Raw genomic sequence first — 25,377 nt, forward strand, 5'->3', positions numbered from 1 at the left:
CCTTGTATGCCCAAGAACTAGCAATGATTAACTTTCTTCCACTCCCTAATTCAGCTATCACACAAACAGGTGACCAACTCAATAAAGTCACCATGTAGCTGGGTGGTACAGCAATTTATTGAAACCAGACCTCTCTCTGCTTCCTACACCGCCTTCCTCACTCTGAGTGTTTTCCTGGTAGTGCCAGATGAAAAACATGCCTCACTTGACCTCAGGGGAGAAGGAAGAGACTTGTATTCTGACTTAAGGAAAAGTTCCAAAAGAAAATACAGCTCTTTTTACCAAATAGGAGAGATAAAACAGGAAACATGTCTTGCTATTTAATTTTAAAATAAAGAGTCTTCCAAGTTTTAATGAGAGTTTTATTAAAACCCCAACTGATTTCTGTTAAAAATAAGATTCTGGGTGGCCTTCCAGAATAGGTCATTTAAATGAGAAAGATACAGAGTGATATTCCAACGCATGAACATATGGATGACATACACATAGAGAGGGAAATAGATTTAGGGAGGCTCTCGTCCCCTGTCCCAAACTGAGATTATTGAACATATATACTATTTTGTCAGCTAATATAGGGCATCTTTGCTACAGATAAAACCAGACATGACAACACTATTTCTCATTATTTCTTTCCATCATAGGCTGTATGTGGTGGTTGGGCCACTGGTATTATAGAAATACACATGTTTTGAGATCTTTGGACTTCTCTTTTAGGATGTATTAGGATAATAATTGCAGCTAAGATATAATGTAGTTTTATTGAAATGGACAGAGGAAGCCATGAATTTTACAAGGATGAATGCATGTTTGGATTCCAAAATCTTGACGGCATTTTCTAAGTGTAGGGCAGATTCCCAGCCATCCTGATAGTTCCAGGCTGTCATTTTTTTTTTAAGATTTATTTATTTATGCATGGACTGGGGCACAGGCCAGAGGTGTGGGGGGTGAGAGGATTCACCAGAGAGAGAGGGGAACAGAACAGGCAGATCTACTGACATACACTGCGGAGGGGAGCAGCGGGTGAGTCAGGAGAGGTCTGCTGTGCCATGTGGGTAGCTCCCTGGCCAGGGATCAAACTCATGCTGCAGTGGCTGGCAACAGCTTTGACAGCATTGTCTTTGACTCCTGCACCACCAGGGAGCCCCCTAGGCTGTCATAACTGAACTGATTTTCATCAGGTACAAGCACAACTTATCCTGTTACTTTGTTTTGAGTTTGTTTTTCTGAATTTTTCCAAGGGACATTTCCCTAATCCTTTCCATTTTTGTTAATTCTTCTCCCAAACGAACCAATCACTTTATTTTATGCCTATAGTAGGACTAGATCAGACTGATGAGAGGACAGGAGAGTGACTCTCTGGTACAATTGTGCAGATGTAGTAAAAGATCTTACCCAGGACTTAAGACTAAGAGAATCACTCACATACATTAAAAGGAGGATCTTTTTTTCCTTGGGGAAGAAAATGGAGTATGAAGAGAGGTATTTATTAAGGCCCTCTCCAATGCCTAGTACCATGCTAACTTCTTTTATATCAGGCCTTTCTATAAAAGCTGACAGTCATTTCAGAGTTCACAGGTACATGTATGAAATTAAATTTATAATTTATAACTATTTTATAGATCACAAATTTATATTACTCTAGGAATTTCACTTTAATGTTTAATGCCATTAATTAGATATTCACCACTGTCTGTATTGCAGTAAGTTGTGTGTTAGGTGCTGCTGTCACTGGAGAGACAGCAGATGAGGTCCTGCCTCGTTGCTGATTGTGGGGGTTTCTTGCTAACACAGACAAGGAGCTCTGTCTGGTCCTCTGAGCTGTCAGATTAGAGTCACCTCAGGATGAAAGGAAATCCTAGAAAGGAGAAGTCTAGAGTTGTATCTTTGGTGAACTTCAACAAATTTGCATATTTAAGATTGATTTGGATCAGCCCTTCTGGGGACAAAATCCTGGCCACTGGGAAAATAGTAACTCCTCTGTTGGTGAACCAGGTGACACCATCTTGCCAGGATCTCTCACCTGGATGCTTTAAGATTTCAAATACCTTGTTAAACTGCCTTTAAAAAATAGTATCTTGATCCTCACAGCAGAAATTGAGGCAAAGCTGCTATACATGCATTTGCTTGCGTTGAGTGTGAATCACACGAAATGAGAGTATTTATTTCCTGAGACAGGAAGAGAATATGAGTTAACTCTGAATCCCCCTCAGTGGCCCCAAGAGCGCCCTAGGCAGACAGTTGCTCAATAAATATTTGCTGATCCAGTATCCAATTAGCCAGAGATCTCTATCTACAAAGAAGGTTTGTCTTTGCCAACCAGTCGGCAAGCCTGAATTTGTGGGACTGCCCCATCTTTGGAACCTTTGCCCGTGAGGAGCTCTTTCATGCAGTAAGGAGCTGGGCTGTGCACACACAGGCCCCTCTTTCCTGGCATAGGATCCAGGTGAAATTGACTGTAGTCAGCACCTAAGCTCATGCTTCTTCCTCTCTGCCAGGTATCTCTGTCAGCCCGTCCATTGCTCCCCCTTCTCACATCTGGCAACAGCTCCGGGCTCCATTGCGAGAGGAGTTCCAGAACACTCTGATTAGCTGCCCGCCCGGACAATCAAGGTAGGGCATCCACGGGCTCAATATGGTGAAAGTTGTGCATGGAATGACAGGTGTCTGGGTAACCTGAGGATGGATGGAAAAGCCACACCTGAGGAAGGAGCCCCCGAGTTAATGATTACAGCCACAGCAGGAGGAAGGACAAAAACAAGAGCACGTGGGAGAGAGAGGAGGAATTTGGTGCAGCTGGAAATGAGGGGAGAGAATTCTGACTTGCAAGAAGTTCAGAAAGAGAGGCTCTTGTTCTGTTTGTGGAAAAACTGACAGTTTGGAATGACTGGCCGATGGTCAGGAAGCCGAGGGAAGAGGATTCTGAAACACTGGGAGCATTTGAGATGAAAAGAAGGATGTTTGGAATTACAAATAGAAAAAACTGGAAAATCCGAGCAGGATGGAGGAGGGGTCGCCACTGATTGGCCTCAGTCTGCAGATGAGATGCTCACCAGGCCTTGGGGCGCTGCACTGTGGGCTGGGACTCCTGGGGGGGGGGGGAGGCGGAGCCACAGTTGTCTGGCCTCTGAGGAGGCTTTCAATGGGGCAGAGGATGGGCCAGTATGCAAATGGCGAGGCTCCCGGAGTGGCAAGGCCCAGGCACCCCACACAAGCTGAGCACTCAGAGGGAGCCCTCCCGGGAGGGTTTGGGCAGACACTTGCCTCTGCAACAGTTCTCAGAAATGCGCTGGCCTTCCAGAAATGCTGTCATTTCTTGAAATCACCTGATAGCAGACTCTGATGTTTACCTGGCCATTGTGAATTTTTTTCTTTTCTATAATAAATCCAGCCCCAGCCAGCCAGACTGGGAATTTACTGCCTGAGCGGTTTTCCAACATGGTTTTGCTGGCAAAAGCAGACGTGAGTGTTTCCTCAACTCTCAAGGGGCCTGTTTACACTGCTTTATTTTTACTGCCAGCTTTCAAGTAGGAAGAGGGAGATTATATTTAAAGGTCAGCAGGTGAGCAAGGGATCTGGTGCTCTCGTTCCTGGGTGCCTGGTGCAAGTCTGCCTGAGCCTGCGCGCCTCTGCTCTGCATTTCCTCTGCTCTGCGGGGAGAGGGAGCTTTCCATGTGCAAACTGCGCTCATCTGCCTGGCAAGACTGACCACTGTTTTGGGGGCGTCATGATGGTGCCTGGCTGGTTGTTTGACAGTTTCCTGTTTGTTTATTGTAAAGACAGTAAATCAAGCTTTGGGATTTTCTGGGTTAGAGGGCAGGGGATATTTACTGTCAACAGGCTAAGCACAAGTTGATATAAAATCCTGCCCTCCGTGTTCATCTGGTACCGCACAGGAGCAAAAGAGGTGGGCAGAAGCCAATGGCGGGGCATTTCTGACTTGACTGGAACTTTTAAGTATTTGCACAGGAACAACAACCTGGAAATGGCCCTCAGGCCAAAGCCCCAGTTAAGAGAGCTAAATGGAGTAAAATGAGGTTGGACTCGAATCCAATTTCATCGACTCTCCTTTTTGAATATTCTCTCTCTCTTTTTAAAATTCTCCAAAGAGTGACAGATGTATGCTGACACTTTAGAAATTAGAATTTGAGTGAAGAATCGAGAAGGCAAGTCTCTGGTCCATGTGCACACGCCCTGGGAACGTCAACACCCAGAGACGTCCCCCAGCGCGGGTCCCTGGTGGAAGCAAGCCCAGAAGTCTCTGTCTGCTCAGAACTGCACAAGAAGCTATGAAATCCCTGACTGCAGAAAACTTCGAAGATTGTCTGCTGAGTAAGGTGAGCATAGCCTGGGCTCTGCCACATAGCTCCTCACCCTCCTCACCCCGCCTCAGCCTTCCTCATCCCTTCTCTCTCTTCCTCACCCCTCCACACCCCAGACACTCCCCCATCCTACCTTCCACACGCTTCCTTGTCCCTCCTCACCCCTCCAGTCCTTCTACTGCACCAAGCTGATTCAGGAAAGAACTTCAGGCTACTTCCAGCCACACACAAATGCTCCCCAGGAAGCCAAGACCAGCTCTGTCCCTGTCTTTAGGGACTTACTCCCCCTCAGTCCTGTCTTTGAGGCATGCTGGGTGCCCAGTGTGGGGTGAGGACAGGGTGTGGGCTGGGGCTCCAGCCCGGGGCCATGCTGGTGTGGGTGTGATAATAGGATGGCAGTGGGGTCACTGAAAGAGAGGAAATGCAATGGAGGCAAAGATTTTGAAAGCTATAAAACTGTTGGATTAAAAAATATGTCGGTATATTTTTAGTGTACATTAATTAGGAACTAATTTAATTCCCCTTTATAGGCTCTTAGAATGTTGAATATTATCTACTTAATACTATCTAATTTAATAAGCTTTTCCATTTGGTGCTACGAGGGCACAGAGCCCCCCTTTAAACAAAATCATTTAAATTAAGATTTAGGGGCTGATTTAGGGCTTTCATGCCTTAACATCAACAAAGCAGAGGTCATTATCAGAGTGACCAGAAAAGTTGATTTATTAGGCAAAACCATTGAGAAAGATAAACAGGGGACACTTACATGATAAAAATCATAAACAAAATGACTTCCAATCATTTCTCTTTTGGGGACCTCTAGATGGAAGGAATGTCGACTGGCATTTTCTCACAGTCCTGTGCTTTCTGGAAAAAAAAGAAAAGAAAAAAAAGAGTCCAAATATTTTAGCCAGGCTTTCAGAGAATGCTCTATCTTTCTCCCCTTTAATTCCCTACACTGCCAATAGCAGAATTCTAAACATTGAATCCACCCTGTACACGCATTTTCTTTGGCCTGCAGAGTATGTTACATTATTTAAATTTATTACAAACATTTCAAAACAGCAACATTTTGCATAGAAATTCCTGTCTTATCTGGAAAAGGAAAACTCAGCAAATCTAGTAACTGCAGAGCCCAGTTTCCTGCCTGGCAACCAGGGGCTGCAGCTGAGAGCCTGGTGGCCAAAGGGGGCTCACTTCAGGGTTCATGGGCCAAAGCTGGGGGCCTGGCACATGCCCCACTCCCTTCCTTGTTCCTGTGGGGCTCCTGCTTTGCCTGCATTGGTTGATGCATCTACTACTCTTGCCTCATAAGAAGTACCCCAGGTCTCAGGCCCTAACTCCATCCTCCCCACTCCCAGGGGAGAGATCCTCTCTCCCCTCCACTTCTGTGGCTTACACACTTTCAAACTCAGCTCAGCACCCACTTTCTCAAGAAAGATTCCCTGACTGCCCAGCACAAAATGTTCTCTCTCTGCCATGAACCCCATCATAATCATTACTGACCATGTTTATGTAGTGAGCCCTGAACAGCTTTCCCTGATGGTCTTGGGTGGGACCTGACATACTATATTGTTTTGTTCCTTGGAAGGTTCTGGAGGAAAGCATGGTGCCTTGGCTATTTTTATTCCTCTTAACATTCACATGTTATCTTTGCCCATGTGTGGTGTGTGGTGAGAATCATCTTCAGGGTTGGCTGAAGATAATGCACAAGTAGGATAAGGTGCTGCCAACTGTGACGGACACAGAAGCTCGTTACTCTAATCATCAGCAAGGTGACAGGGCCTGTGACCTTCATTTTTACAGAGGAGCAAACAAAAGCCCGTGTGGATTAAATATCTTGTCCAAGTCACAGAGCTAGATCATGCTGAGATTTCAGTGTTGTCTTTCACTTTAGAGCCACACTTCCTCTGCTCACCCTTGTCTGTATTCCCATAAACACACTCTGAACACCTGCGTTGTGCAAAACACTGCACCCAAAACACAGGCCCAGCATGTGGCTGGCTAAGTGAGAATTCCGGGGTTTGGAGTATTTTAATGGGGAACTAACCCACCTGCAGCTTTTTCACTTAAGTCCAAAGGTAAAAGATGGAAGTTCCATGTTTGGGCAGACAAATGCTTAATGCAATACCTGGCAAGCCTTAAGACTGCAATAAAGGGAAAACAAAACAAAACAGAGAAAGAGGTGTGGGAAGCCTTAGGGCATGCGGAGGGTTTAATAGAGAAGGGGTGGGGGAGGTGGCTTCCAGCCTATGGCAGCCCCCTTTAGGCATCTAGGTGAGTTTTTTCTGTGGCCTTCCCCTTGGGGAGGGAGAGACAGGGCATGGCCTTGAACATGGACTTCAGAATCCCCACTTCCTGAGCTGGGTCCCTGGGCAAATTCCTTACACTTTCTGAATTTTAGTTTGCTTATCTGTGAAATGGGCACCATTATAGTATCTACCTTAAAAGATTATATAAGGCACTGGCCCTTTTGAAGACCCCTGCATGAGGGCAAGCTGGTCGGTCTCTGCTGCTCAGTGCCCCTGTGGTTAAGCCCCTGCCACGTGTGAGGTCCACAACCCCCATGCAGCCCAAACATCAGCTTTATGGGAGAGTTAGTCTGAAATGATGGGCAGATGATGTGACTTGGACTTGTCTGTGTCCATCCTTTAAATTATGAACCCCTGGAAGACAGAGACTGTGTCTGTATTTAACAATAAACAAACAAAAAAACCCTCTGATTATTGGACTTAATGCAACTCAGCATTCAAGTCTGAATTCCTGTTGTCTGAAGTTCTCAGCTTTTTCCCCCGTAACATTAGCACAGACCACATGCTCAGGGGGGTAACCAGGCCTGCGTGAACATTCCTGGCAAGCAGTTCTGTGTTGCCGCTCAACCCCTCGCTCAAGAAAGCACATGAGAATGCATATGAGTCAGAATGATGTTATTATCAGGAATAACCTTGAATTCTTATTAATTTGTATTTGCAACAGTAAATTGTCTACAAACTTGATCTATTTATAGCAGTAAGTGGCACATAGGACAGTGGACCTCACCCTGTGGATGGGAGGAGAAGCCAGTAGTCTGTAAGGATGGGGGCATGTGTGGCCACGTGGGTGTGCCCTGCAAGAGGGGCTCCCCCAAATAGATGGCACTTTCTTTTGATTTCTTATCAGATTTAGTATGTAGATGTGAATACAAGTGCCCTTGGGAGAGGACTCTCAAGAATTGCTTTATTTTGGCTTTTATTTTTGAAGAGAAAAACAAAGAAAAGCAAAAGCAAAAAATACCCCCCACCACCCTACATCTGCCTGTCACTCCTCCTAATCTCAGTTTCATGATCAATGTCTATTAGTTGATTTTCATTTTGTTTTTACCAGTTCATTTACTTTGTTTCCTTATATTCCCGATTAGGTGAAATAATTCAATATTTTTTTTTCATCTTTCTGGCTAACTTTGCTTCACATAAACCCCTCAAGATTCTTCCACTTTGCTGCAAATGGCCAAATTTCATCTTGGCTTATAGCTGGGTAGAATTTCATGGCGTGTCTATCCAGCATCATTTATCCAGTCTTCTACCAGAGGGCACATGTATATAAGCTACAGGGTTGGCACTTTCCAAGGGTGCCTCTGATGACTGTTTTGCATTAATGCTGCTTAATTGCAATGATGAATTTGCATGCTGGCAAGCTCTGCATTGCTTCTCTGGGATAGGTGCAATGGAAGGATTGGGCTAGAAGACCGAACCATGTCTAGCATTGTGTGCTTGGTTAATACAATTCATTTTTTCCCTTTGCCCTGATATAGCTACAAATGCAATTTTTAAAAAGAAAAACATACCTTTGTTCACCTGGGGGTGAGGTCTGAACAGGCACTGATCAAACTTGGATTGAATGTGTTTTGATTCTGCCTTCTTAGGTGATCATATGCTCTGCCTTAGATTTCTTTCCGAGTTTTGCCATGAAGAAAATCTGATGGCAAAGCTGCCCTAAGTCTGCAACTGGTGTCTTGCTTGAGAGGCAATAGAGGGATTCTGGGTTCAACTTGCAACAGATCTCAACTTGGGATAGAGCCTCTTCTTTCACCACAATCAAATCCCTCTCTGCCAAGTGGCCTCAGGCCCCAAGCCCTCCTTTTCCATACCCTAAAATAGAATCTTCTTCTTCTATCCTGCTTGACCATAGTCAGGACAATAGGAGGGGACAGCTTTGGGTTTCTGGGTTATGCATAACCTGCAGTTAAGAGCCGCAAAGGACTGAGCCTGGGAAATTCCAGCACAAAACCCTCCACACTGCTAAGTGGCTCTGAGAGCCAAATAGGCAAGAACCAACTGTAGGAGGTGAGACCAGGGTTGTGGGCAGGAAGAGGCTGCCTGTCACCTAACAGACTCCAATGGCAGCGCCTGATGACTCAGGCCTTTGCCAGGGCAGGCTCTCATGCACAACCTTTGTCAAGTCCTGCATCGATACCAGGCTCTACCTTATCTGTTGTCTTTATGTGTCCCTGAAATCCAGCACAGTCAAGGATGCCCAAGTAATGGAGACTCTGGACTTGTTATTTCACCAGCCTTGCCCCCAGTGGAGGGCATGTTTGGGTTCGGGAAGAGGGCAGAGAGGTATTCCCACTGGGGCTTTTCCTGGAGGGTGTGCCACACCAGGAGAAAGGAGTTGCTTTAGGTCCAGTTTTGTTAATGGCCTGTGTGACGTCAGGAGAGCCACCTTGTCACTCTGGCCTTTGGTAAAGTCACATCAGACAAGTTTCTGAGATCCCTCCCAATTCTAAGATCCTCAGCAGAAACAATGAAGGAAGAAAATCCAAACCAGAACCTGTGGCTCTAGGCCCCCCAAAATATTATTCTGATTTTCATCTTCAGTAATCAAAATAGGCCATAAATATGAGTTGCTAACCCTGTGTAATGAGGGAGAGATTACAGGTGTCTTCCGAGTAGTGTGTGGTCTTGTCCTGCCCAGTGAGAAAATCCCACTATCTAGGGAAGATACAGCTTATAGAAGAGAGAACTTTTCCCAATAGGCAACTCATTGCGTGTGTGTGTGTGTGTGTGTGTGTATACATACACAGACACACATACTTTCTCAAGATTTTATCAGTTAAAAGTGACTTGATGGCATCCATAGGATGATGAATCTTTTGTAGGGTTATTAACTCAGGAATCAAAGGCTTTCAGCACTGTCCTGTGGACTCACCAATGGACTTGGAGATCTTGAGGGTTAACCTTTGTCTTTCTCACATTCTGAGAAATGAATTAGTGGAGAATACTGTTTCCCACTGCTCTGACGGCCATGTCCTGCCTACTAGGCCTGCATTTCCCTGCTCGACGTGATCAGATTTCCGGTCCCTGAATTGTATCCCAGTGTCCACCCAAGAAGCTTTGTCTGTTCTCCGCCCCGGCTGGAGAACATGGCCTCCCTCCTTCTTTCATCTTTCTGCAGATCTTGGCCAGCCAACTCTGATCTCAGCTCCTCAGCTGTTGGTTCCCTTTGGAGGGCTGGGGTCCTGCAGCCTCGTGGACCCCTCGGTGCTGAGTCTTGGGCTGCCTGGAATCTCGACATCAGCGCCCCCAAAGTCCCTACTTGCTTCAAGAAGCTATTTCAGCAGCCTGTCGCCCTAAGGCCCCTACCATCTCCTCTCCTCCTCATCTCAGCACGCTGCCTTGTCTCCTACTCTATAAAAAAAAAGGTTATCAGACAGGAAATCACTCCAGTTCCTACCATTTCCTTCTGTCTCTATTTGCACCGGCTTTCTTTCCTTTTGACACTCAGAGGTAAATTCCTGTAAATTCCTCCCCGTGTTTCTGGATTTGCATAAGTCTTCCTGACCAGGAAATCCTTGCTCGGTGGTTTTGCTCTCTGCTGCCTCTTCCTTCTCCATGGACTCTTTTCTCTCAGCCATTAAACATGTTCAAACTGGTGTGTTCCTTTGAAACAAAACAAAACACAACTGTTAGCGTCCTTGGTTTTCATGTTCTGTCCCTAGCCAACCTTCTTGGAAAAGTTGTTTGACTCTTTCTTTACTTCTGTGTCCCATTCACTCTCAACCCTCTGCAGTCTGGCTTAGTGCCCACCGCTTCCCCGAACACATCCCTCATCTTCCAGACTCCTGGGACATTTTCCAGGTCTTAAGCCACTTACTATTGACTTTGTTCTCAAAGTCCTTCATCCTTTCTTTTCTTAAAACCTCTTGCTCCTTGTTCTCCCACATCACCATCCTCCTGCAAGGTAATCTGCGCCTACAGTGTATGGACAATTTCAGTTCCCCCTGTCTCCTCATGCTAGATATCTGCCATTTTCTAGATTTTTCCAGAGCATCCTTCATGCCCTTCTCTTTCTAAGCTACTCCTACTAATCTTTCAAGATACGACTCCGTACGCTATGCCAACCTCCAAACTAATGGAGTTCCTTCTCTGTGTTCCCATAGCATCTTTTGTAAACCTCAGCCCAGCACCAGATTGCTGTGGATTTAACTGCCTGTTTATTTGTCTTGCCTTATTATCTCATCTGTCAACACCTTGACAACATGTATGCCAGACCAGCAAAAAGTGGTCAAACAGAGTTGAATCCCAGCCAATGGGAGTCCCTTGCTCACAGGCCTCTGAAAGCATTTTCTTTCATGTTGACATGGCGAATGGCCAGCCCCTCTCTTCCACTGTGTGGAAGAGAGAGGTGTGGCCGCCTCTCTCTTCCACTGCTAACTCTGAAAGATGCAGAATCTTGATCATTTACAAATCGGCCCCTTCCCCTATGGCCAGTATAGCAAGATGGACATACGAAGAGGGGTGAGTGGCTGCTCGTGGCAAAAAGGTGATATTAAAAGTCACCATAGACGTGATCAATCTATTTAAGTTCAGGTAAGACCTGTGAATTTTGAAAAGACAATTTCGTGTAGAGCATGTATTTCCAATGAGATTGTAAGCTCCTCAAATCAGAGACCTCGACCTCTTTCCCATTACTCCTAAGTACATAAAGGATATTCGTTTTTCAAGGCAGTCCTTAGTGTGGAGATGGATATATATAAACTGGCCTCAAGTGCAGACTAGGCCAACTGCCCCATTGGACCCGGTGACCCCCCCCCACTCCCCTTCAGTGGCCCCCACGTTTAAATTCTGCACGTATATCTGTCTTCCCCACTGCTGTAAGTTTCTGCACTGTCTGTGTTCCTCAATGCTATGCCCTAGCATGTCCGAGAGTGCCCCAAACATAGCAGGTGCTAAATAAATGTGCACTGATTAACTTAATCTGTGATGTACAACACGTGTGCAAGTAGATGCCATGCACATTTGTGTTCTGTGTCCATCACAGTTGGTTTGATGGTTGGTGGGATATAAGAGGTCCAGGTAACTGGACTAGTTGATGACTCAGCTTAGAAAAACCAATCTCTTTTTAACTTCAACTTTTTAAATATAAACATTTTTATTAACATATCATTGGTTGACTGTTGGTATTATCTTGGTAGTGTAGAATATGCCCCTTCAAGTGTGGTTTCCACAGCACATACCACTGACACACCCATGGTCCTCCACCCTAGTCCACAGCACACACCACTGACACACCCATGGTCCTCCACCCCAGTCCATTGTGCTCTCTTCCCATCTGTTCTCACCCCTCCCTTTGGATTCCTCAGCTCTATGATCAGCTTTCAAGGGTTGGTTTTAAAGTTTGTCTTTGTCAGACCCTTTACTTGGTTTCTCTTATTTCACATATAAGTGACACCATGTGCTGGTTTATTTGACTTAGCATCACCTCTTCCAGCTCCATCCTTGTTGCTGCAAATGGCATGAGTTTATCCTTTTTGATCGCTGCATAGTATTCCATTGTGTATATCTACCATATCCGCTTGATCTGCTCATCTATGTTTAGGCACTTGGGTTGTGTCCACACCTTGGGCATTATAAACTATGCTGCAGTGAACACAGAAGTGCAGGTTTCCTTTTGAATTAGTGTTTTTGTGTTCTTTGGGTAGATACATAGGAGTGGAATTGCTGGGTCATATGGCAGGTCCACTTTTAATCTTTTGCAAAGGGGCTGGACCATCTACAATTCACTTGGGCTTTTTTTTAAATTTCCTTGAACAGTTAATGGGGGTCTTGAATTACTCTCAAATTTATAGAAACAGCCATGATACAAACACTCAGAAGGAATATACAGATTCCTAGGTGGGCATTGCACATAAATTCATCAATGATGGCTTCAGCTGTTCCCGGTAGGGCCCCAGTGGTCTCTGCAGAAGTTCTGTGGCCAGAGCTTCTGCAGGTGTCCTGTGGGCGTCAAAGGGCTCCTCCTTGTCAGAAATCCCTGCAGACTCCTTGTTTCTTCTTCATTTGGATTTTTCTGTCTCTCCTGGGGTTTACTAAGAGTTCCTTGGTATTTCCTACAGGCATTTATTTCCCTATACTCTTGGTATCTTTAAGGTATCACTATTTTGGTGTTCAATTTCATGTGGGTATTTTCCCGTATGGATCTTGGACTCCATTTCTGTAGAGGGTCAGAAAAAACACATTTTTTATGGGTCTGGTAACTCATTTTCTTATGAGTCTAGTAGCAAAAGTAGGGAGTGAGAACAGAGAACCATCATTTATTGACAACATAAGTGGCAAACAATCATCTGCACATTTACCTGTTATATTATTTAACAGTTGCCCTACTGGACACCAGGATTGTTAGCCCTCAGGGTAGTCTCACTGTCCCGTAGGAAGGCCAGACCCCTGCCTTCTTTTCCAGATTCTTCTCCTAGCACCCTTCTTTCCTTTACCAGGCTTGGCCCCAGTGACATCCTTGCTGACCCCTCAAGCTTTTAGGGGTCTGAAATTAGCTTTCCCAAGATGTTGTCAGGCTCACCCAAATGTCACGTTAGAGAAGCCTTCCCTGGCCACCCCATATAAAACAGCCCCTTACTCTCTAGTCCCTTATCTATTTGATTTCTCTTCATGGGACTTTCATATCTGTTACATTGCAAACACACACATCTGTGTGTACACAAACACATTTATACGTTTGTGCATGTATATGCACATGCATGTATGTAGATAATGTACACATATACACGTAGTTTCTATTTTCAACTGGAGCACAAATATCCCACAAAAATCCTATTGGCCATTTTCTTGTTTGCGGGGACCCCAGCACCTGGATGGCACCGACTGCAGGTCGGTACTATTTAAATATTGAGCAAATGCTTCTATTTCAGAAAAGAATGCAAAGGTACTGACTCCCCTGGAGAGCTGCTGGGAGGCAGGAGCTTTGAGCCCGTCTCCTCTGGTCACCCACTGTAGCACGTGCCTCCTCCTTCCTACCTCCAGTGCTGTAGGGTCTGCTCGGGAAATAACTGCCCTTGCTCTGCCTTCATACTCAGGTGGACCTGCGCCGCCAGTGGGTTTCCCAAGTTGTGGAAGAGGTGCAGAAAATCGTCCAGCATCTGACCACAGAGATCAGCTACCAAGATGTGAGATTTCAGGCCGTCCCTTACTCCGACACGTACAATGGGAACCTCAAGGTGAGTGGGTCTCACTCGCCTTCAGAGCCCCATGGCAGAGGGGGCCTCCCTGGTAGCGCGGGCGGTTGAGCACCACGCTGTGAAGCTGTCTGCAGCCTCTGCAGTGCTGGTTCAATCCCTGCCAGCAGTGGAGATACCCACATGGCGAGGTGGACCTCTCTTGTCTCGCCCTCTGCTCCCCTCAGCAGTGTATTTCATCAGTCTGCCTGTTCTGTTCCCCTCTCTGTCTCTGGTGAGTCCTTTCACCCTCCCGTGCATCTGGCCTGTACCCCAGTTCTTGTATAAATAAATAAATCTTAAAAAAAAAATAACATGGCAGATGGGGAAGCTGAGGCTCAAAGACATCAAATGGCTTGATCAAGTCACATTAGCCCCAAAGCCAGAACTAAAACCAGCTTCTGATGGCAAGATTGAAGTGTAGCCAAGCACTGGTTTGTTTATTGCGCATCTGTGGAGTAGATTGGTGACTGGGTAGAGGGAAATCCAGGGTGTTGATGAGAAAGTAGTTGAAAATAAAAGTCTGCATTGTCAGTGGAAGAGGGACATGAAAGAGGAGGCCCTTAGAAACTGCTGGGACAACTGCATTCCTGCTAGAAACCCCGTAGAGCTCTAAGTGACCAGGGCCAGTGTGGGCAACAAGAATTCCCATCACCCCGAAGTGGAAGCAAAGCCATGTCACAGAATGATCTCACTTGACCCTGAAAACAACTTTATGAAACAGGCATTACAGTTCTCTCCCTTTTAGAGATGAGAGAAGTAGGTCTGCCCTTGGTTCCAAACCCCCATACTCCTTTCACCTTAATTTTTTTATGACACATAAAAATTCTTCTCCCTGGTGTTAAATTGAAATGTATTTATGCCATATTTCTCACACCAGACTCAGTTTCTTGATTATAAGGGAAGGATTACATGTGTGATGACTCCATCCCCAACAACCAGCAGGGTATATGGTCTGTGTAGACACTCCACTCGAACAAATGAGTAAATGAATGAATGAATGAATGAGAAAAATGATTAGCACCTGAACAGAGGTCCATTGCTGTCCAGTACATTTCACAATTAGTGGGCACAGGACAATATTCTAGAACTTCTGGATGTGGGAGCAGAACCAGATCTTGAAAAATTCACCCCAGAGTGAAGACTGTAAAACTAAATTGAATCTTGGGATGTCAGAACATGATCTACCCACACCCACCAGCCCAGCCCAGCCCAACCTAAATTACACAAATATAGACCAGTGATGAGGAACAGAAACACAGCCTCACTTTTCTAGAACTATACCCAAGAAACTTCCTTCTACAGTCTCAGTTAGAATTCATTGTTTAAGATATATCTTCCAAGAATACATATCATGTCCCACATGTGCAGTGTTAAACATAGTTACAGGGGGCATATAAAGATTACTTCCATTTTATTGGATTGTTGGAAAAGTCACAACTCATTTTTGCTTGAAAATAGAAAAAAATACATCATGACTTTTCAGCAAGTATTTATTAAGCAACTTTACATGCCTGGCAGCTTGATAAGATATGCTCCTGGGCTCACAGCGAGCAGGTTTAAATAGTGTACAGATGTTGTATGCTATAGTTTAGATCCAACCCCTCCCTAGTCTATCTCATAAACTTTCTATGGACACCAGAAATCATGTGAACCCATCATCTTAAGCATCAGACTATTGTTCTCTAAAAATGAGACAGAACCAGTTGTTGCTGGTCACCTGCTCACCTCTGAGTTAGCCAGGCCTGGGCCCAAGGCAAAGGTTAACAAACGCCATTGTCAGAACTTTCCATGAAAAGAGGCGGCTCCTCTGCATGAACAGCTGACTGGCAGAAAAGGTGCAGGGTGGAGTGAGCTGTCATGCAATGTGGTCAAAGGTCAAGTTCCCTTGGGTGCTACTACCCTGCTGACCAGTTTATCCCTGGGACTCTGGCCCTGGCCACTTTCCGCTGACCCTGGCTTAGCTGGGTCCTATAGAAAGGAAGGGGGTAGATTGAGTATTCATGTTTTCCCATTCAACTTAGATAAACCTCAGTAGTCACACTGTCTCAACAAATCACTTCATTTCACCTTTGATTTTTAAGGATTAATCACTAATACTGGCCTTGGGTCATCAGTACAGGAGGAAAAAAAAAAAAAAGAAGAAGGCATTTACATCATTCTTTTTCCTCTCCCACCCTTTATTACGCCAGAGCTTCCAGCCATACCAGGTCACGCATGCTTGGCTGAGGTAGAGCAGGATAGAAAACCATCGCCGAAGAAACCATTGGAAGTCCTAACTCCTAAGCTCAAATTTCTAGCTCTACGATTTATTGGCCATATCACTGAGATCTGGGAGCCCCTCTCTGCTTTAGGCTCCTCATCTGGAAAATGCTAATAAAGCACCCTCACATGCAGCCCTGAAGATCAAGTCAGGACTGCTGGGCTCAGGATGTGCGAAACTCAGTGAATGCTGGTTCCATCCCTGTTTTACCTTCTCCCCCAAACATTAGCTGCCTGCCCCTGAGTTCCAGGTCCAGTTTACCTTTTCCTTGCAGATTCACAGAAGCCAGGACTCAGTGAGTTAATTTCCATGCCTGCAGGGTACAGTGGGTTAGTGGCAGGACAAAGATGGGGTCATCCTATAACCGGCAGGAGCAGCTGTTCACACTGAGTTAACCCAGAGACTTGGCTCAGCGGTCAGCTTGCCGAAGCTTTCTGTTGCCTCCCAAGTATGTGGACTCTCACTTGTCCTGTTTTCTCCCAGGTTCTAGGCCCCTGCCAGTTCCTTGTCACTGTGCCGGTGAAAGGCCTGGCAGGGTATAGGGAGGCCCGGGAGCAGCGCTGGCGGTACTACACCCTGCAGGGCACCAGGCTGCCCTGCCCTCTGCGTGACCCCGAGGCTCTGCAGCAGTGGCTGGCAGTAGAGCAGTTTGTGAAGAGCCTGTGGCAGTGGCATGAGGATGATGTGAACATTGAGGGGGACATTGTGCCTGCCAAGGTCCTCCAGGTATTACGGAAGCTGGTGGAAAATGCCATCAGGGCCTGTGGCCTCACAGGTGAGTGGCTCACAGAAGTGTGCGGGGAACTTCTGGCTTTCCTGGGCACCACCTGCAGCTCATATCCCGGCATTGAGACAGTCATGTGCTCTTCACATCTGTTCAATCCCTGTGCTAGGAACTAGTTCTTTTTCTTCCTGTTGTGACACACAGAAGGATGGAATTCATGCGCACAACACATTCCGTGGAGTTGGGTAGGTTTCTGCCCTGACGAGGACAGACATTCTTTGGGCTATACACCCTCTCCAGGAAGTTAGCTGAAAGCCCTGTCCTTTTTTAAAATAGTGAATTACTTAAAAATCTTAGATCTTAAAAAAGTAAATTATTTACAAACCTTACATCTTATTAACACTCTTCTACATTGACACCCTCCAATCGCCTGCACTACCCCCGGGGATAGAGATACCACATTTGGAAAGCAACTTGTTCAAAACGCAAAATCAGAGGATGTAAAGAGACTGATAACTCCAAAATCTTAAACTATAGGACTGAGGCATATATGCACGCTCAAACTCATGCCCACACACACACCCTTTTTGTCTATACAAAGTAAGAAGGTATATTTCAAACTGGGAAAATAAAGGTTAGTTACCTTAATTATCAAAGAATATTCATAAACTTATAAGAAAAAACATGAACAAACTAATAGAAATAATCACCAAAAACATGAATCACAAAGATTATAAAGGTGCAGTCAAAAGAAAAATATTCCTTTTGCCATGGACTTTGAGAAATGTGCGCTAAATCACCTTACACACTGACAGTAGGAAAGGTGTGACATGCTTGGTGCAGGGGAGGGGAGGGTGAAATGTTGGCATTTTTACACACTGCTCTTGAAGTGTAAATTGGTGCCTGATTTCTAAAGGCAAATTTGTCCACTTTTATTTTTATAATGTGCTTACTTAGCAAATCAGCAATCCCAGTTCTAGAAATACATGTCCACAGATGCACAAAGAAATAAAGATATCCGCGGCCATGGGCTTGATCATCATAAATAATTAGACATAATCTAGATGACTAACAAAGGGAAATTGACTCCATTGTGTGGCCTCTGCCTGGGGGCTGTTAGTCGGCCTTTGCAAAGATTGAGGGGTGTGTACATGCACACACACACACACACACACAGAGTTATGCAAAAGGCCCAGGCTAGATAATTTAATGAGAAGCCAACGTGTTGAATAATGTACAACTCCATTTGAATAGAAAGAAAAGGAACTGTGTGTCCATTTGCTTAACTAGCTGAACAGCTGGGAAAGTTTCCAGAATGGATGTATCTCAGGGTGTGTATCCAGCATAGGACACTGCTGTGGATTAATTAATTGAATGCTCACAGCAACCCTATAGACATTTATTTTTCTGCCTATTTTACAGATGAGAAAACTGAGATTTAGAGCAATTAAGTGACTTGCTGAAGGTCATGCACCAGTTCAGCAGGACAAGCGGCAGAACCAGAGTATGGGTGGGCGGGCTGCCGCCACTCACCTCTTCACTTTGCAACACCACAAACAGTGAAAGTGCAAATAAGAAATTCAAATCAGGTGCTTTAGTAAGGAATGCTGAAATGGCAGACGTTGCAGTGTTCCTGTAGGACAGCTCTGATGAGATGCAGACAATAAGCTCTTTATCACAGCCAGCCGAGAAGAGGAATGTGTTCCTTTTGAACAAAAGCCTAAGACAATGAATGAATGAGCTTCCATTTTCTTCTCTGAGCAAGGAGAAGGAAAGTAATAGATCCCAAATCAAGACAAATCATCCTTTTCTGCAATGAAGGCAGACAAAAACCAAGTGTGTGTCTTTTGGAGATAGGGGATGGGGGGGGCATCCCTGGTGGTACAAGGGGTTAAGGCGCAGCACTATGAAGCTATTTGCAGCCACTGAAGCATGAGTTTGATCCCTGGCCAGGAAGCAATCCACATGGCACAGCAGACCTCTCCTGTCTCCCCGCTGCTCCCTCAGCAGTGTATTTCAGTAGATCTACCTGTTCTTCTCCCTGCTCTGTCTCTGGTGAATCCTCTCACCCACTCATCTCTGGCCTGTACCCCAGCTCTTGTATCCACGAAAAAATAAATCTTAAAAAAAAAAAAAAATGACAGGGAACCAGGTTAGAGATGAATTGCACCATGAAAGGGGCAGCATCTGTAGCTGCACTTGTCTATCCCTCCTCTTCAAGAGGCCATGAGGGCCCCTTCCCAGCCACTTGATCCTGTAAGCCAGGGGTTCTGACATATGTAGAAGTTTTTAGTTACAAGGGCTCATGATGATAAATAACATACCTAAGGCTAGGCTGACTTAATGGGTGGTAGAGACAAATACCAGGTGAGACTCGAATAAGAGACTGGTTCAGCCCAACCCCATCAATGGTCAAGGATAAATAAGGGGACCAAGGTTGTCCCCAAACAACATCGGGGCACCTGGGTGGGATGGAGGGAGACATAGAAGAATGGCTGGGCTTCATTTTATAGTAGCAAGTGTTATACCTTTTCTTTGTATTCTGTGTCTCTTTCTTGAGCTTTCTGAAAAGGAGCTATTCGTGTAAAAGAAAAGGCACCCTAAAATCCTTGGGATCGTGGGGAGAAAGGAAAAAAGCAAAGGTAGCCAATAATGCAATTGTCTAGCAATGTTTCTGTCCATATTGACTTGGCTGGTTGTCCAGTCTTGAAGTCAACAACCTCCGCCACCACTTGGTGTGTTACTGGCACAGTGGGAGACCCCCACAAACTCCTTCTATGAACACTTGCAGTCAGCCAAGATTTCTTTCCTCATTGTCCTCATGTCATCTCCCGCCAGATAAGGTGAGCATGCTAACCAACAGCTGTTCGGTCCGGGTTGTCGTGGAAACATCTATATGCCAGGTGGAGCTGCAGCTGGCCCCCGCTGTGGAGATCCCTAGCGCCTGGCCCGAGAAAGCCCGGTGGCCTCGATGCCCGAAGCGCTGGCCTTGCCCCGAGAAAGTGAAGTGCATCAAGGTATCGGTGGGAGCCCCGTTCAGCAGGACAGAGCTTAGCCAGCCACAGCCTCTCTGGTGCCAACCACCTTCCAAAGGAGATCTGAGGTCCCACTAGGTCACAGTTCGCAAGTGTGCACCCTCAAACTTCCAGTGACACCCAAGAACCTGCTAGAGATACAGTTTCCTGGGCTACTGGCCCTACTGAGTGACATTCGGTAGACAGGGCTCAGTGACTTTTAATAAGCTTCCAAAGTGACTGGGGTGCAGGTTCAAACTGGGGGACCCCATCCAAAAGAGTGGGCACCACCTCTCTGATGAGCTGCCCATGTGCCAGGGGGATGGCCAGGAGGCTCCCCCACAGGCGTGTCCTGCCTGCCTGGTCCCCCAGACCAGCAAACCACGTCAGAGCGGGCTTTCTGCTGGACACCACCACCCTCCTCACTTTCCTGTGTTGTTCCTTCCAGTCCCTCGGGTTTACCTTGCTGGCCTGTTCGAATTACCACTGGCAGCTGAGCTTCCCGCGGGCCGAGCAGGTGCTGCTGGCCCAGCTGGACGAGGACGGGGGCTGCCGCCGGCTGTGCTTTCAGGCCTTGAGGCAGATGACAGAGGACGTCTGGTGTCCGGGGAAGCGGCCTGTTCTCACGGCCCACCACCTGCAGGTGAGCAGCAGCGGGCAGCTGGGGGTAGGAGGTGCCTTCCACAGCCAGGGCGCTGGCAAGAGACGCTCTGAATGGGTGCAGATGTGGCAAGTTCAGGGTGGGGCGCTGGCGTCCATATTGCCCTCGGGGTTACTCATTATAGAGACATGTGACCCTGGCCGCTGGCGTCCACCGCAGCCCTGCCCAGAGTAGGACCCTCTGCTCCTGCCCTTCGCCCTCCAGCTCCCCTACCCCTTTTCTTTCTTCTTGACTTTTCCTCTTTTCCTTTCTGTCTCTCCCCGACTTTCATTTCACTCAACGACCAATCTGACTCCCACCACATGCTGGAAATCTTGCCGAGGTTCAGGAATGAATTTCACACGTGGTTTCTTGAGCTTTCGAGAAATTCTCAGACTCCTCCTGGTAAAATCTTTTGAGTTGCTCAAACCTCAGATAAATTCATGTTTTCCTGGATGTTATGACTCACTCAGTCTGCTCTCTAACCCAAGTGTCGCCACTCAGGATCACACACACATACACACATACACACACACATTCACACACCCCACAAAGGTGGAAACCAGGAAATGTTGCGGTTTCACTCACAAACCTGAACATTCAGGTTCTAAATCATCAGGCAAGGGTTTTCCGTGGCTCTGCCCACACCTGCCTCCCTTTGTCCCAAACCCAACATTCAACACTCACAACTGTGTCCACACACACACTCTCAGCAAATGTCATGAGTCCCTGGGGTCAGACACCTACCAGCATCTCCCGCTTGCTCTGTGCCTAGACGTGCAAAGTGAACAAAGCAGTCAGGCCCCTGCTCTCTTGCGGCTTCTGGTCTACAGGGAGGCAGGCCCTGGTCAGACTATCCCAGAGGAGCCTGGGGACACTCAGATGAAACATTGCTCTGGGGAGTCTCAGGCAGCAGGGTCTGACCTGGACAGTTGGTCTGGAGGGTCAGGGAGGCGTTTCTGGGGAAGTGATCTCCAATCTTACTCCCGACCTCTCAAATTGGGTTCATACACAGAGACCAGGACGCTTGTGTGACACCATGGTCTGCAGCCCGCTGGGTCGGGAAGCACCAGTCCCTGCCTAGGTCTCCATCCCGGGGCTCAGCCCTTCTCTCTGACCTTAAGTCCAGCAAGCACAGGTCCCTGGGGTGGTGTGTGTCCTGTCTGTGTGATGCCTGCCCCACGTGCTCCACCTGGGCCTCCTCTGAGCTGTCTCCGCCTCCAATGGAAGCGACTTCAGGACAATGACCACGTGGGTTTTTACTCACCCCGTCTCTCCCCAGGCTCCCTGAGTAGTTGCTCAGTAAATAATCAATGGTCAGTGACCGAATGACTTCACTTCTTACTCAGTTTATTCTCTTCCCCCAAATCACTCATCTTTGTTTTGCTTCCTGGCCTTCCCTGATAACCTGTCCTCCCTGACCTGCCTGAGAATCTGGTAACTGGGGCCTTTTTCTGGAATTTCGACATTCTCAACCTATCCCCAAGCACTTACCTAAAAACACACAACTTGTTTTCCTGGCTCAAGGGTGTGTCTAATTTGTTTTGGGAACTTTACTTTCTCGCTTACCTTTCTAGAGACCGACTAGGAAGAGCCAGAACTGAAAAGCAAACTCTAGTCTGTTTCAGATCAAAACCACATCATCTTGCCTGGCGATTCCATTGCCTCACCATTAAGATACACGGAAAGTCATTGAGTGGCGTGAATATTTTTTTTTAAGATTTATTTATTTATTTATACAAGCACTGGGAGGGTGAGAGAATTCACCAGAGCCAGAGTGGGGAGCAGAACAGGCAGGAGGACCAAAGTACACTGCTGAGGGGAGCAGTGGGCGCGGCAGGAGAGGTCTGCGCGCCATGTGGGACCCTCGCCTGGCAGCCGGGGATCGAACTGGCGCTACAGAGGCTGCAGGCAGCTTGCAGCCCAGCGCTCAACTGCTGCGCCACTGGGGAGGCCCGAGTGGCGTGAATATTTTAGGCAACATTGAACAGGCCGGCCAAAGGCCTACCAGCCTTGACCGCTCTCAGAACTGCACTCCACCCAAGGATTTCCTTCTAATTTACTGGTTTCTAAATTCCCCAGGAGATTTCAAGGAAATGCCTTAAAAGCTTTGTGTCAGCCTTCCCTGGCCCACCCACATGTCCCTTGCTCATTCTTAAGAATGACCATGGCAGGCCTCCCTGGGCGCAAGGGGTTAAGCACCACACTATGAAGCAATCCACAGCCTCTGCAGCACAAGTTCAAACCCCAGCTGGCCAGGGAGCAACCCACATGGCGCAGCAGACCTCTCCTGACTCCCCGCTGCTCCCCTCAGCAGTGTATTTCAGTCAGCCTGCCAGTTCTACTCCCCACTCTGTCTCAGGTGAATCCTCTCATCCTCCCACATCTCTGGCCTGTACCCAGCTCTTATATGCATAAATAAATAAAAATAAAAAAAGAATGACCATGGCAGGGGCTGGGACAGCAGAAGCCACGACAACTGCCTCCTCCACTCTTCAACCCTTGGTCCCAGGGCTGCGTCCTCTCACTTCTGGGTATCACTCCCTCCAAGTGAAGGTGACCAGTGACGAATATGCTACACGCCACAGGGTGATGGCATGAGGGTGTAGCATCTTTGCCGGCGCCTGTAGTCTGGGGAAGGGGGAGGAGACTGGGTTGTTGACCAGCAAGGGTAGGATGTGTCCATGATGGCCGCCTCACCACTGTCATCCTAAGCCCTCAAATCCTCCCAAAAGTGGTTGTTTCATTGAAGCACAAACTTATCTTTTATCTGCTTGTTTATTCCTCAAACCCACTCAGAGGCACTGGGGCTTGGCCATAATATTTGCTTAGGGAGAGCAAAGCTTAACTCTAAAAGAAATTAAAACATCATTTTTCTATCTAGGTTGTCTTGACAAACATTATCTCCAACTCATTTACTCAAGACCGGGTAAATGAGTCAAAATATATTTAACTGTGAAACTAGAATTGCTCTTTTATTTTTTTCCTTGAGTACTCAACACCTAATTATTTCTATTCAACATTAATTATTTCACTGAGTCAAAATGTTTATTGACTGCCTCCCCTGGGTCAGTGCCTTTGCTGGGTGTGGTGACAGGCCTCTGCTCTCCTGCAGTTTACAATCTACTGGGGGGTCATGTGAATAAATAGAGAATCTTTCTGCTTATAAGAAGTACATGTCCAGAGAATGTTAAATGGGTGATCTGAGGGATGAGTTTCCTGGACTAAGAGGGGACAGAGGTGTGCACAGAGGAAGAAGCAGGCAATGGAAGGGCCTGCGGTGGGCAAGATCCGGAATCGGGGCCAGTGTGGCTGGGTGGGTAGGATGAGTGAGAACCTGGGGCAAGATGAGGCTGGGACAGGTAGGAAATGAGCCCTAAAGACCAAACCATGTAGAGGACTGTGTCTTGCTTTTAATTAGCAAAGAACAGGAAGGCTTTGAAGTATTGTGAACAAGAAATAGAGACAGATTTCTATTTCAAGCAGGTCACAAGGCTGCAGCATATATGCTGACATGTTGCATGGGGACAAGATTAGGTGCAGACTGGTTAGGTGACCTGCGGAGTCTGGGTGAGAGGTGGTGGAAGACGGTGATAATATCGGAGGTGAGGATAGGTGGGTAGATTTGAGAAATCCTCAGGCAGGACTTGATTGGGGGCAGCGAGGGAGGGGTGACCGCGAGGTTTGTGTCCTGCCTAACTGGCTGGGTCAGCATCTCTGGAGGCAGAGCAGGTTTGGGGGAGGCAGTGAGTTCGGCCTGGACATGCTGACTGAGATAACTTTCAGATTTCCAAGAGATACAGGTAAAGAGGTGAGAGGGGAGAAGGCAGCTGGAGGACAGACATGAAGTCACCTGCAGTTAATGGGAATTAAAACAGCTGTCGTGGAAGGAAGACAGAGCCAGAGACGAGGGCCTAGAACAGAGCTTCCAGAAATGCCAATTTTTAAAGACAATTGAAGACAAGTATAGGAGGGAAAGCCAGCCCCGGCCACAGTGCTCGGGGAAACACCAGAGGCCTTGATGCTTGGAAGCCAAGTGACCTGGCTCAAGAGGGAGAGGGTGGGAGATGGTCAGGGTGGGCTGAAATGTCAGGTGAAAGGGCCTACTGGGCTTGTCAACATGGACTCACTGGGTTTCAGTGACAGCAGCTGTTGAACACTGAGGACGGGGGATCGAGGCAGGGAATCAGAGGAGAGAAAAGAATGACATGCCATGGAGATGATTGTTTGGAAAAATCTAGATTCCCAGAGAGTTGGGGTCCGGGCAGGAGAGAGACGTGGGCTTGGGAGGTCAGGTTTGGAATGGTTGAAAGCCGGTGAGGAAGCAGGACGTGGATCACACGCAGTTCCTAGAAGGGGACATTCTGAGGCCTGTCAAAGGATTCGTCCCAGCCAGGAGGAGTGGACAGAGCAGAGGGGATGGAAAATGCCCATGGGGCAGAATCGCCAGGAGGGCAGGCTTGAGGGGTAAAGTCAGAGGCAAAGGGGGTGGGGTGTAGACTTAGGGAGAGTGGTAATGGCTGGAAGAGTGGTGAGTCAGCAGAGGCACAGAGACCGGCAGCAAGATCAACCTAGGCTGGGGCGTAAGGTCACGCAGGAACCCACCTGCTGGGAGTCCTTGCTCTCCCTTCCCAGGCCCCGGGGCCCAGTGCGGGTGCCACAGAGCAGGGTCTGACACCATCTTTCCTTCCCGCAGACCGTGCTCTTCTGGACCTGCGAGAAATACCCGCACCCGAAGGACTGGCAGGTGTTCAGCCGCGGCTTCCTGCGGCTGGTGAGGAAGCTGCACAAGTGCGTGAGCCAGCACTTTCTGAAGCACTACTTCGTGAGAAAGAGCAACCTCCTGCAGTACGCCAACTCGGGCGAACTGGACGCCGTGGCCCAGAAACTGGACCACTTCCTGAAGAACCCCCAGATCAGCCCGCCCTGA

General features: G+C 47.2%; 1 protein-coding gene across 1 annotated transcript; it reads left to right on the forward strand.

Annotated features, from left to right (window-relative positions):
- Positions 1–4,286: 4,286 nt before the first annotated feature.
- On the forward strand, positions 4,287–25,377 carry MAB21L3 (mab-21 like 3; the record flags this gene model as incomplete). Its single annotated transcript, XM_084242976.1, has 6 exons — positions 4,287–4,334; positions 13,669–13,809; positions 16,553–16,844; positions 19,632–19,810; positions 20,256–20,450; positions 25,144–25,377. 6 exons carry the CDS (start codon positions 4,287–4,289, stop codon positions 25,375–25,377), a joined length of 1,089 nt encoding a protein of 362 aa, XP_084099102.1.

Source organism: Talpa europaea, assembly GCF_964194135.1.
Source record: "Talpa europaea genome assembly, chromosome: 9".
In the NCBI taxonomy this organism is placed as follows: Eukaryota; Metazoa; Chordata; class Mammalia; order Eulipotyphla; family Talpidae; genus Talpa; species Talpa europaea.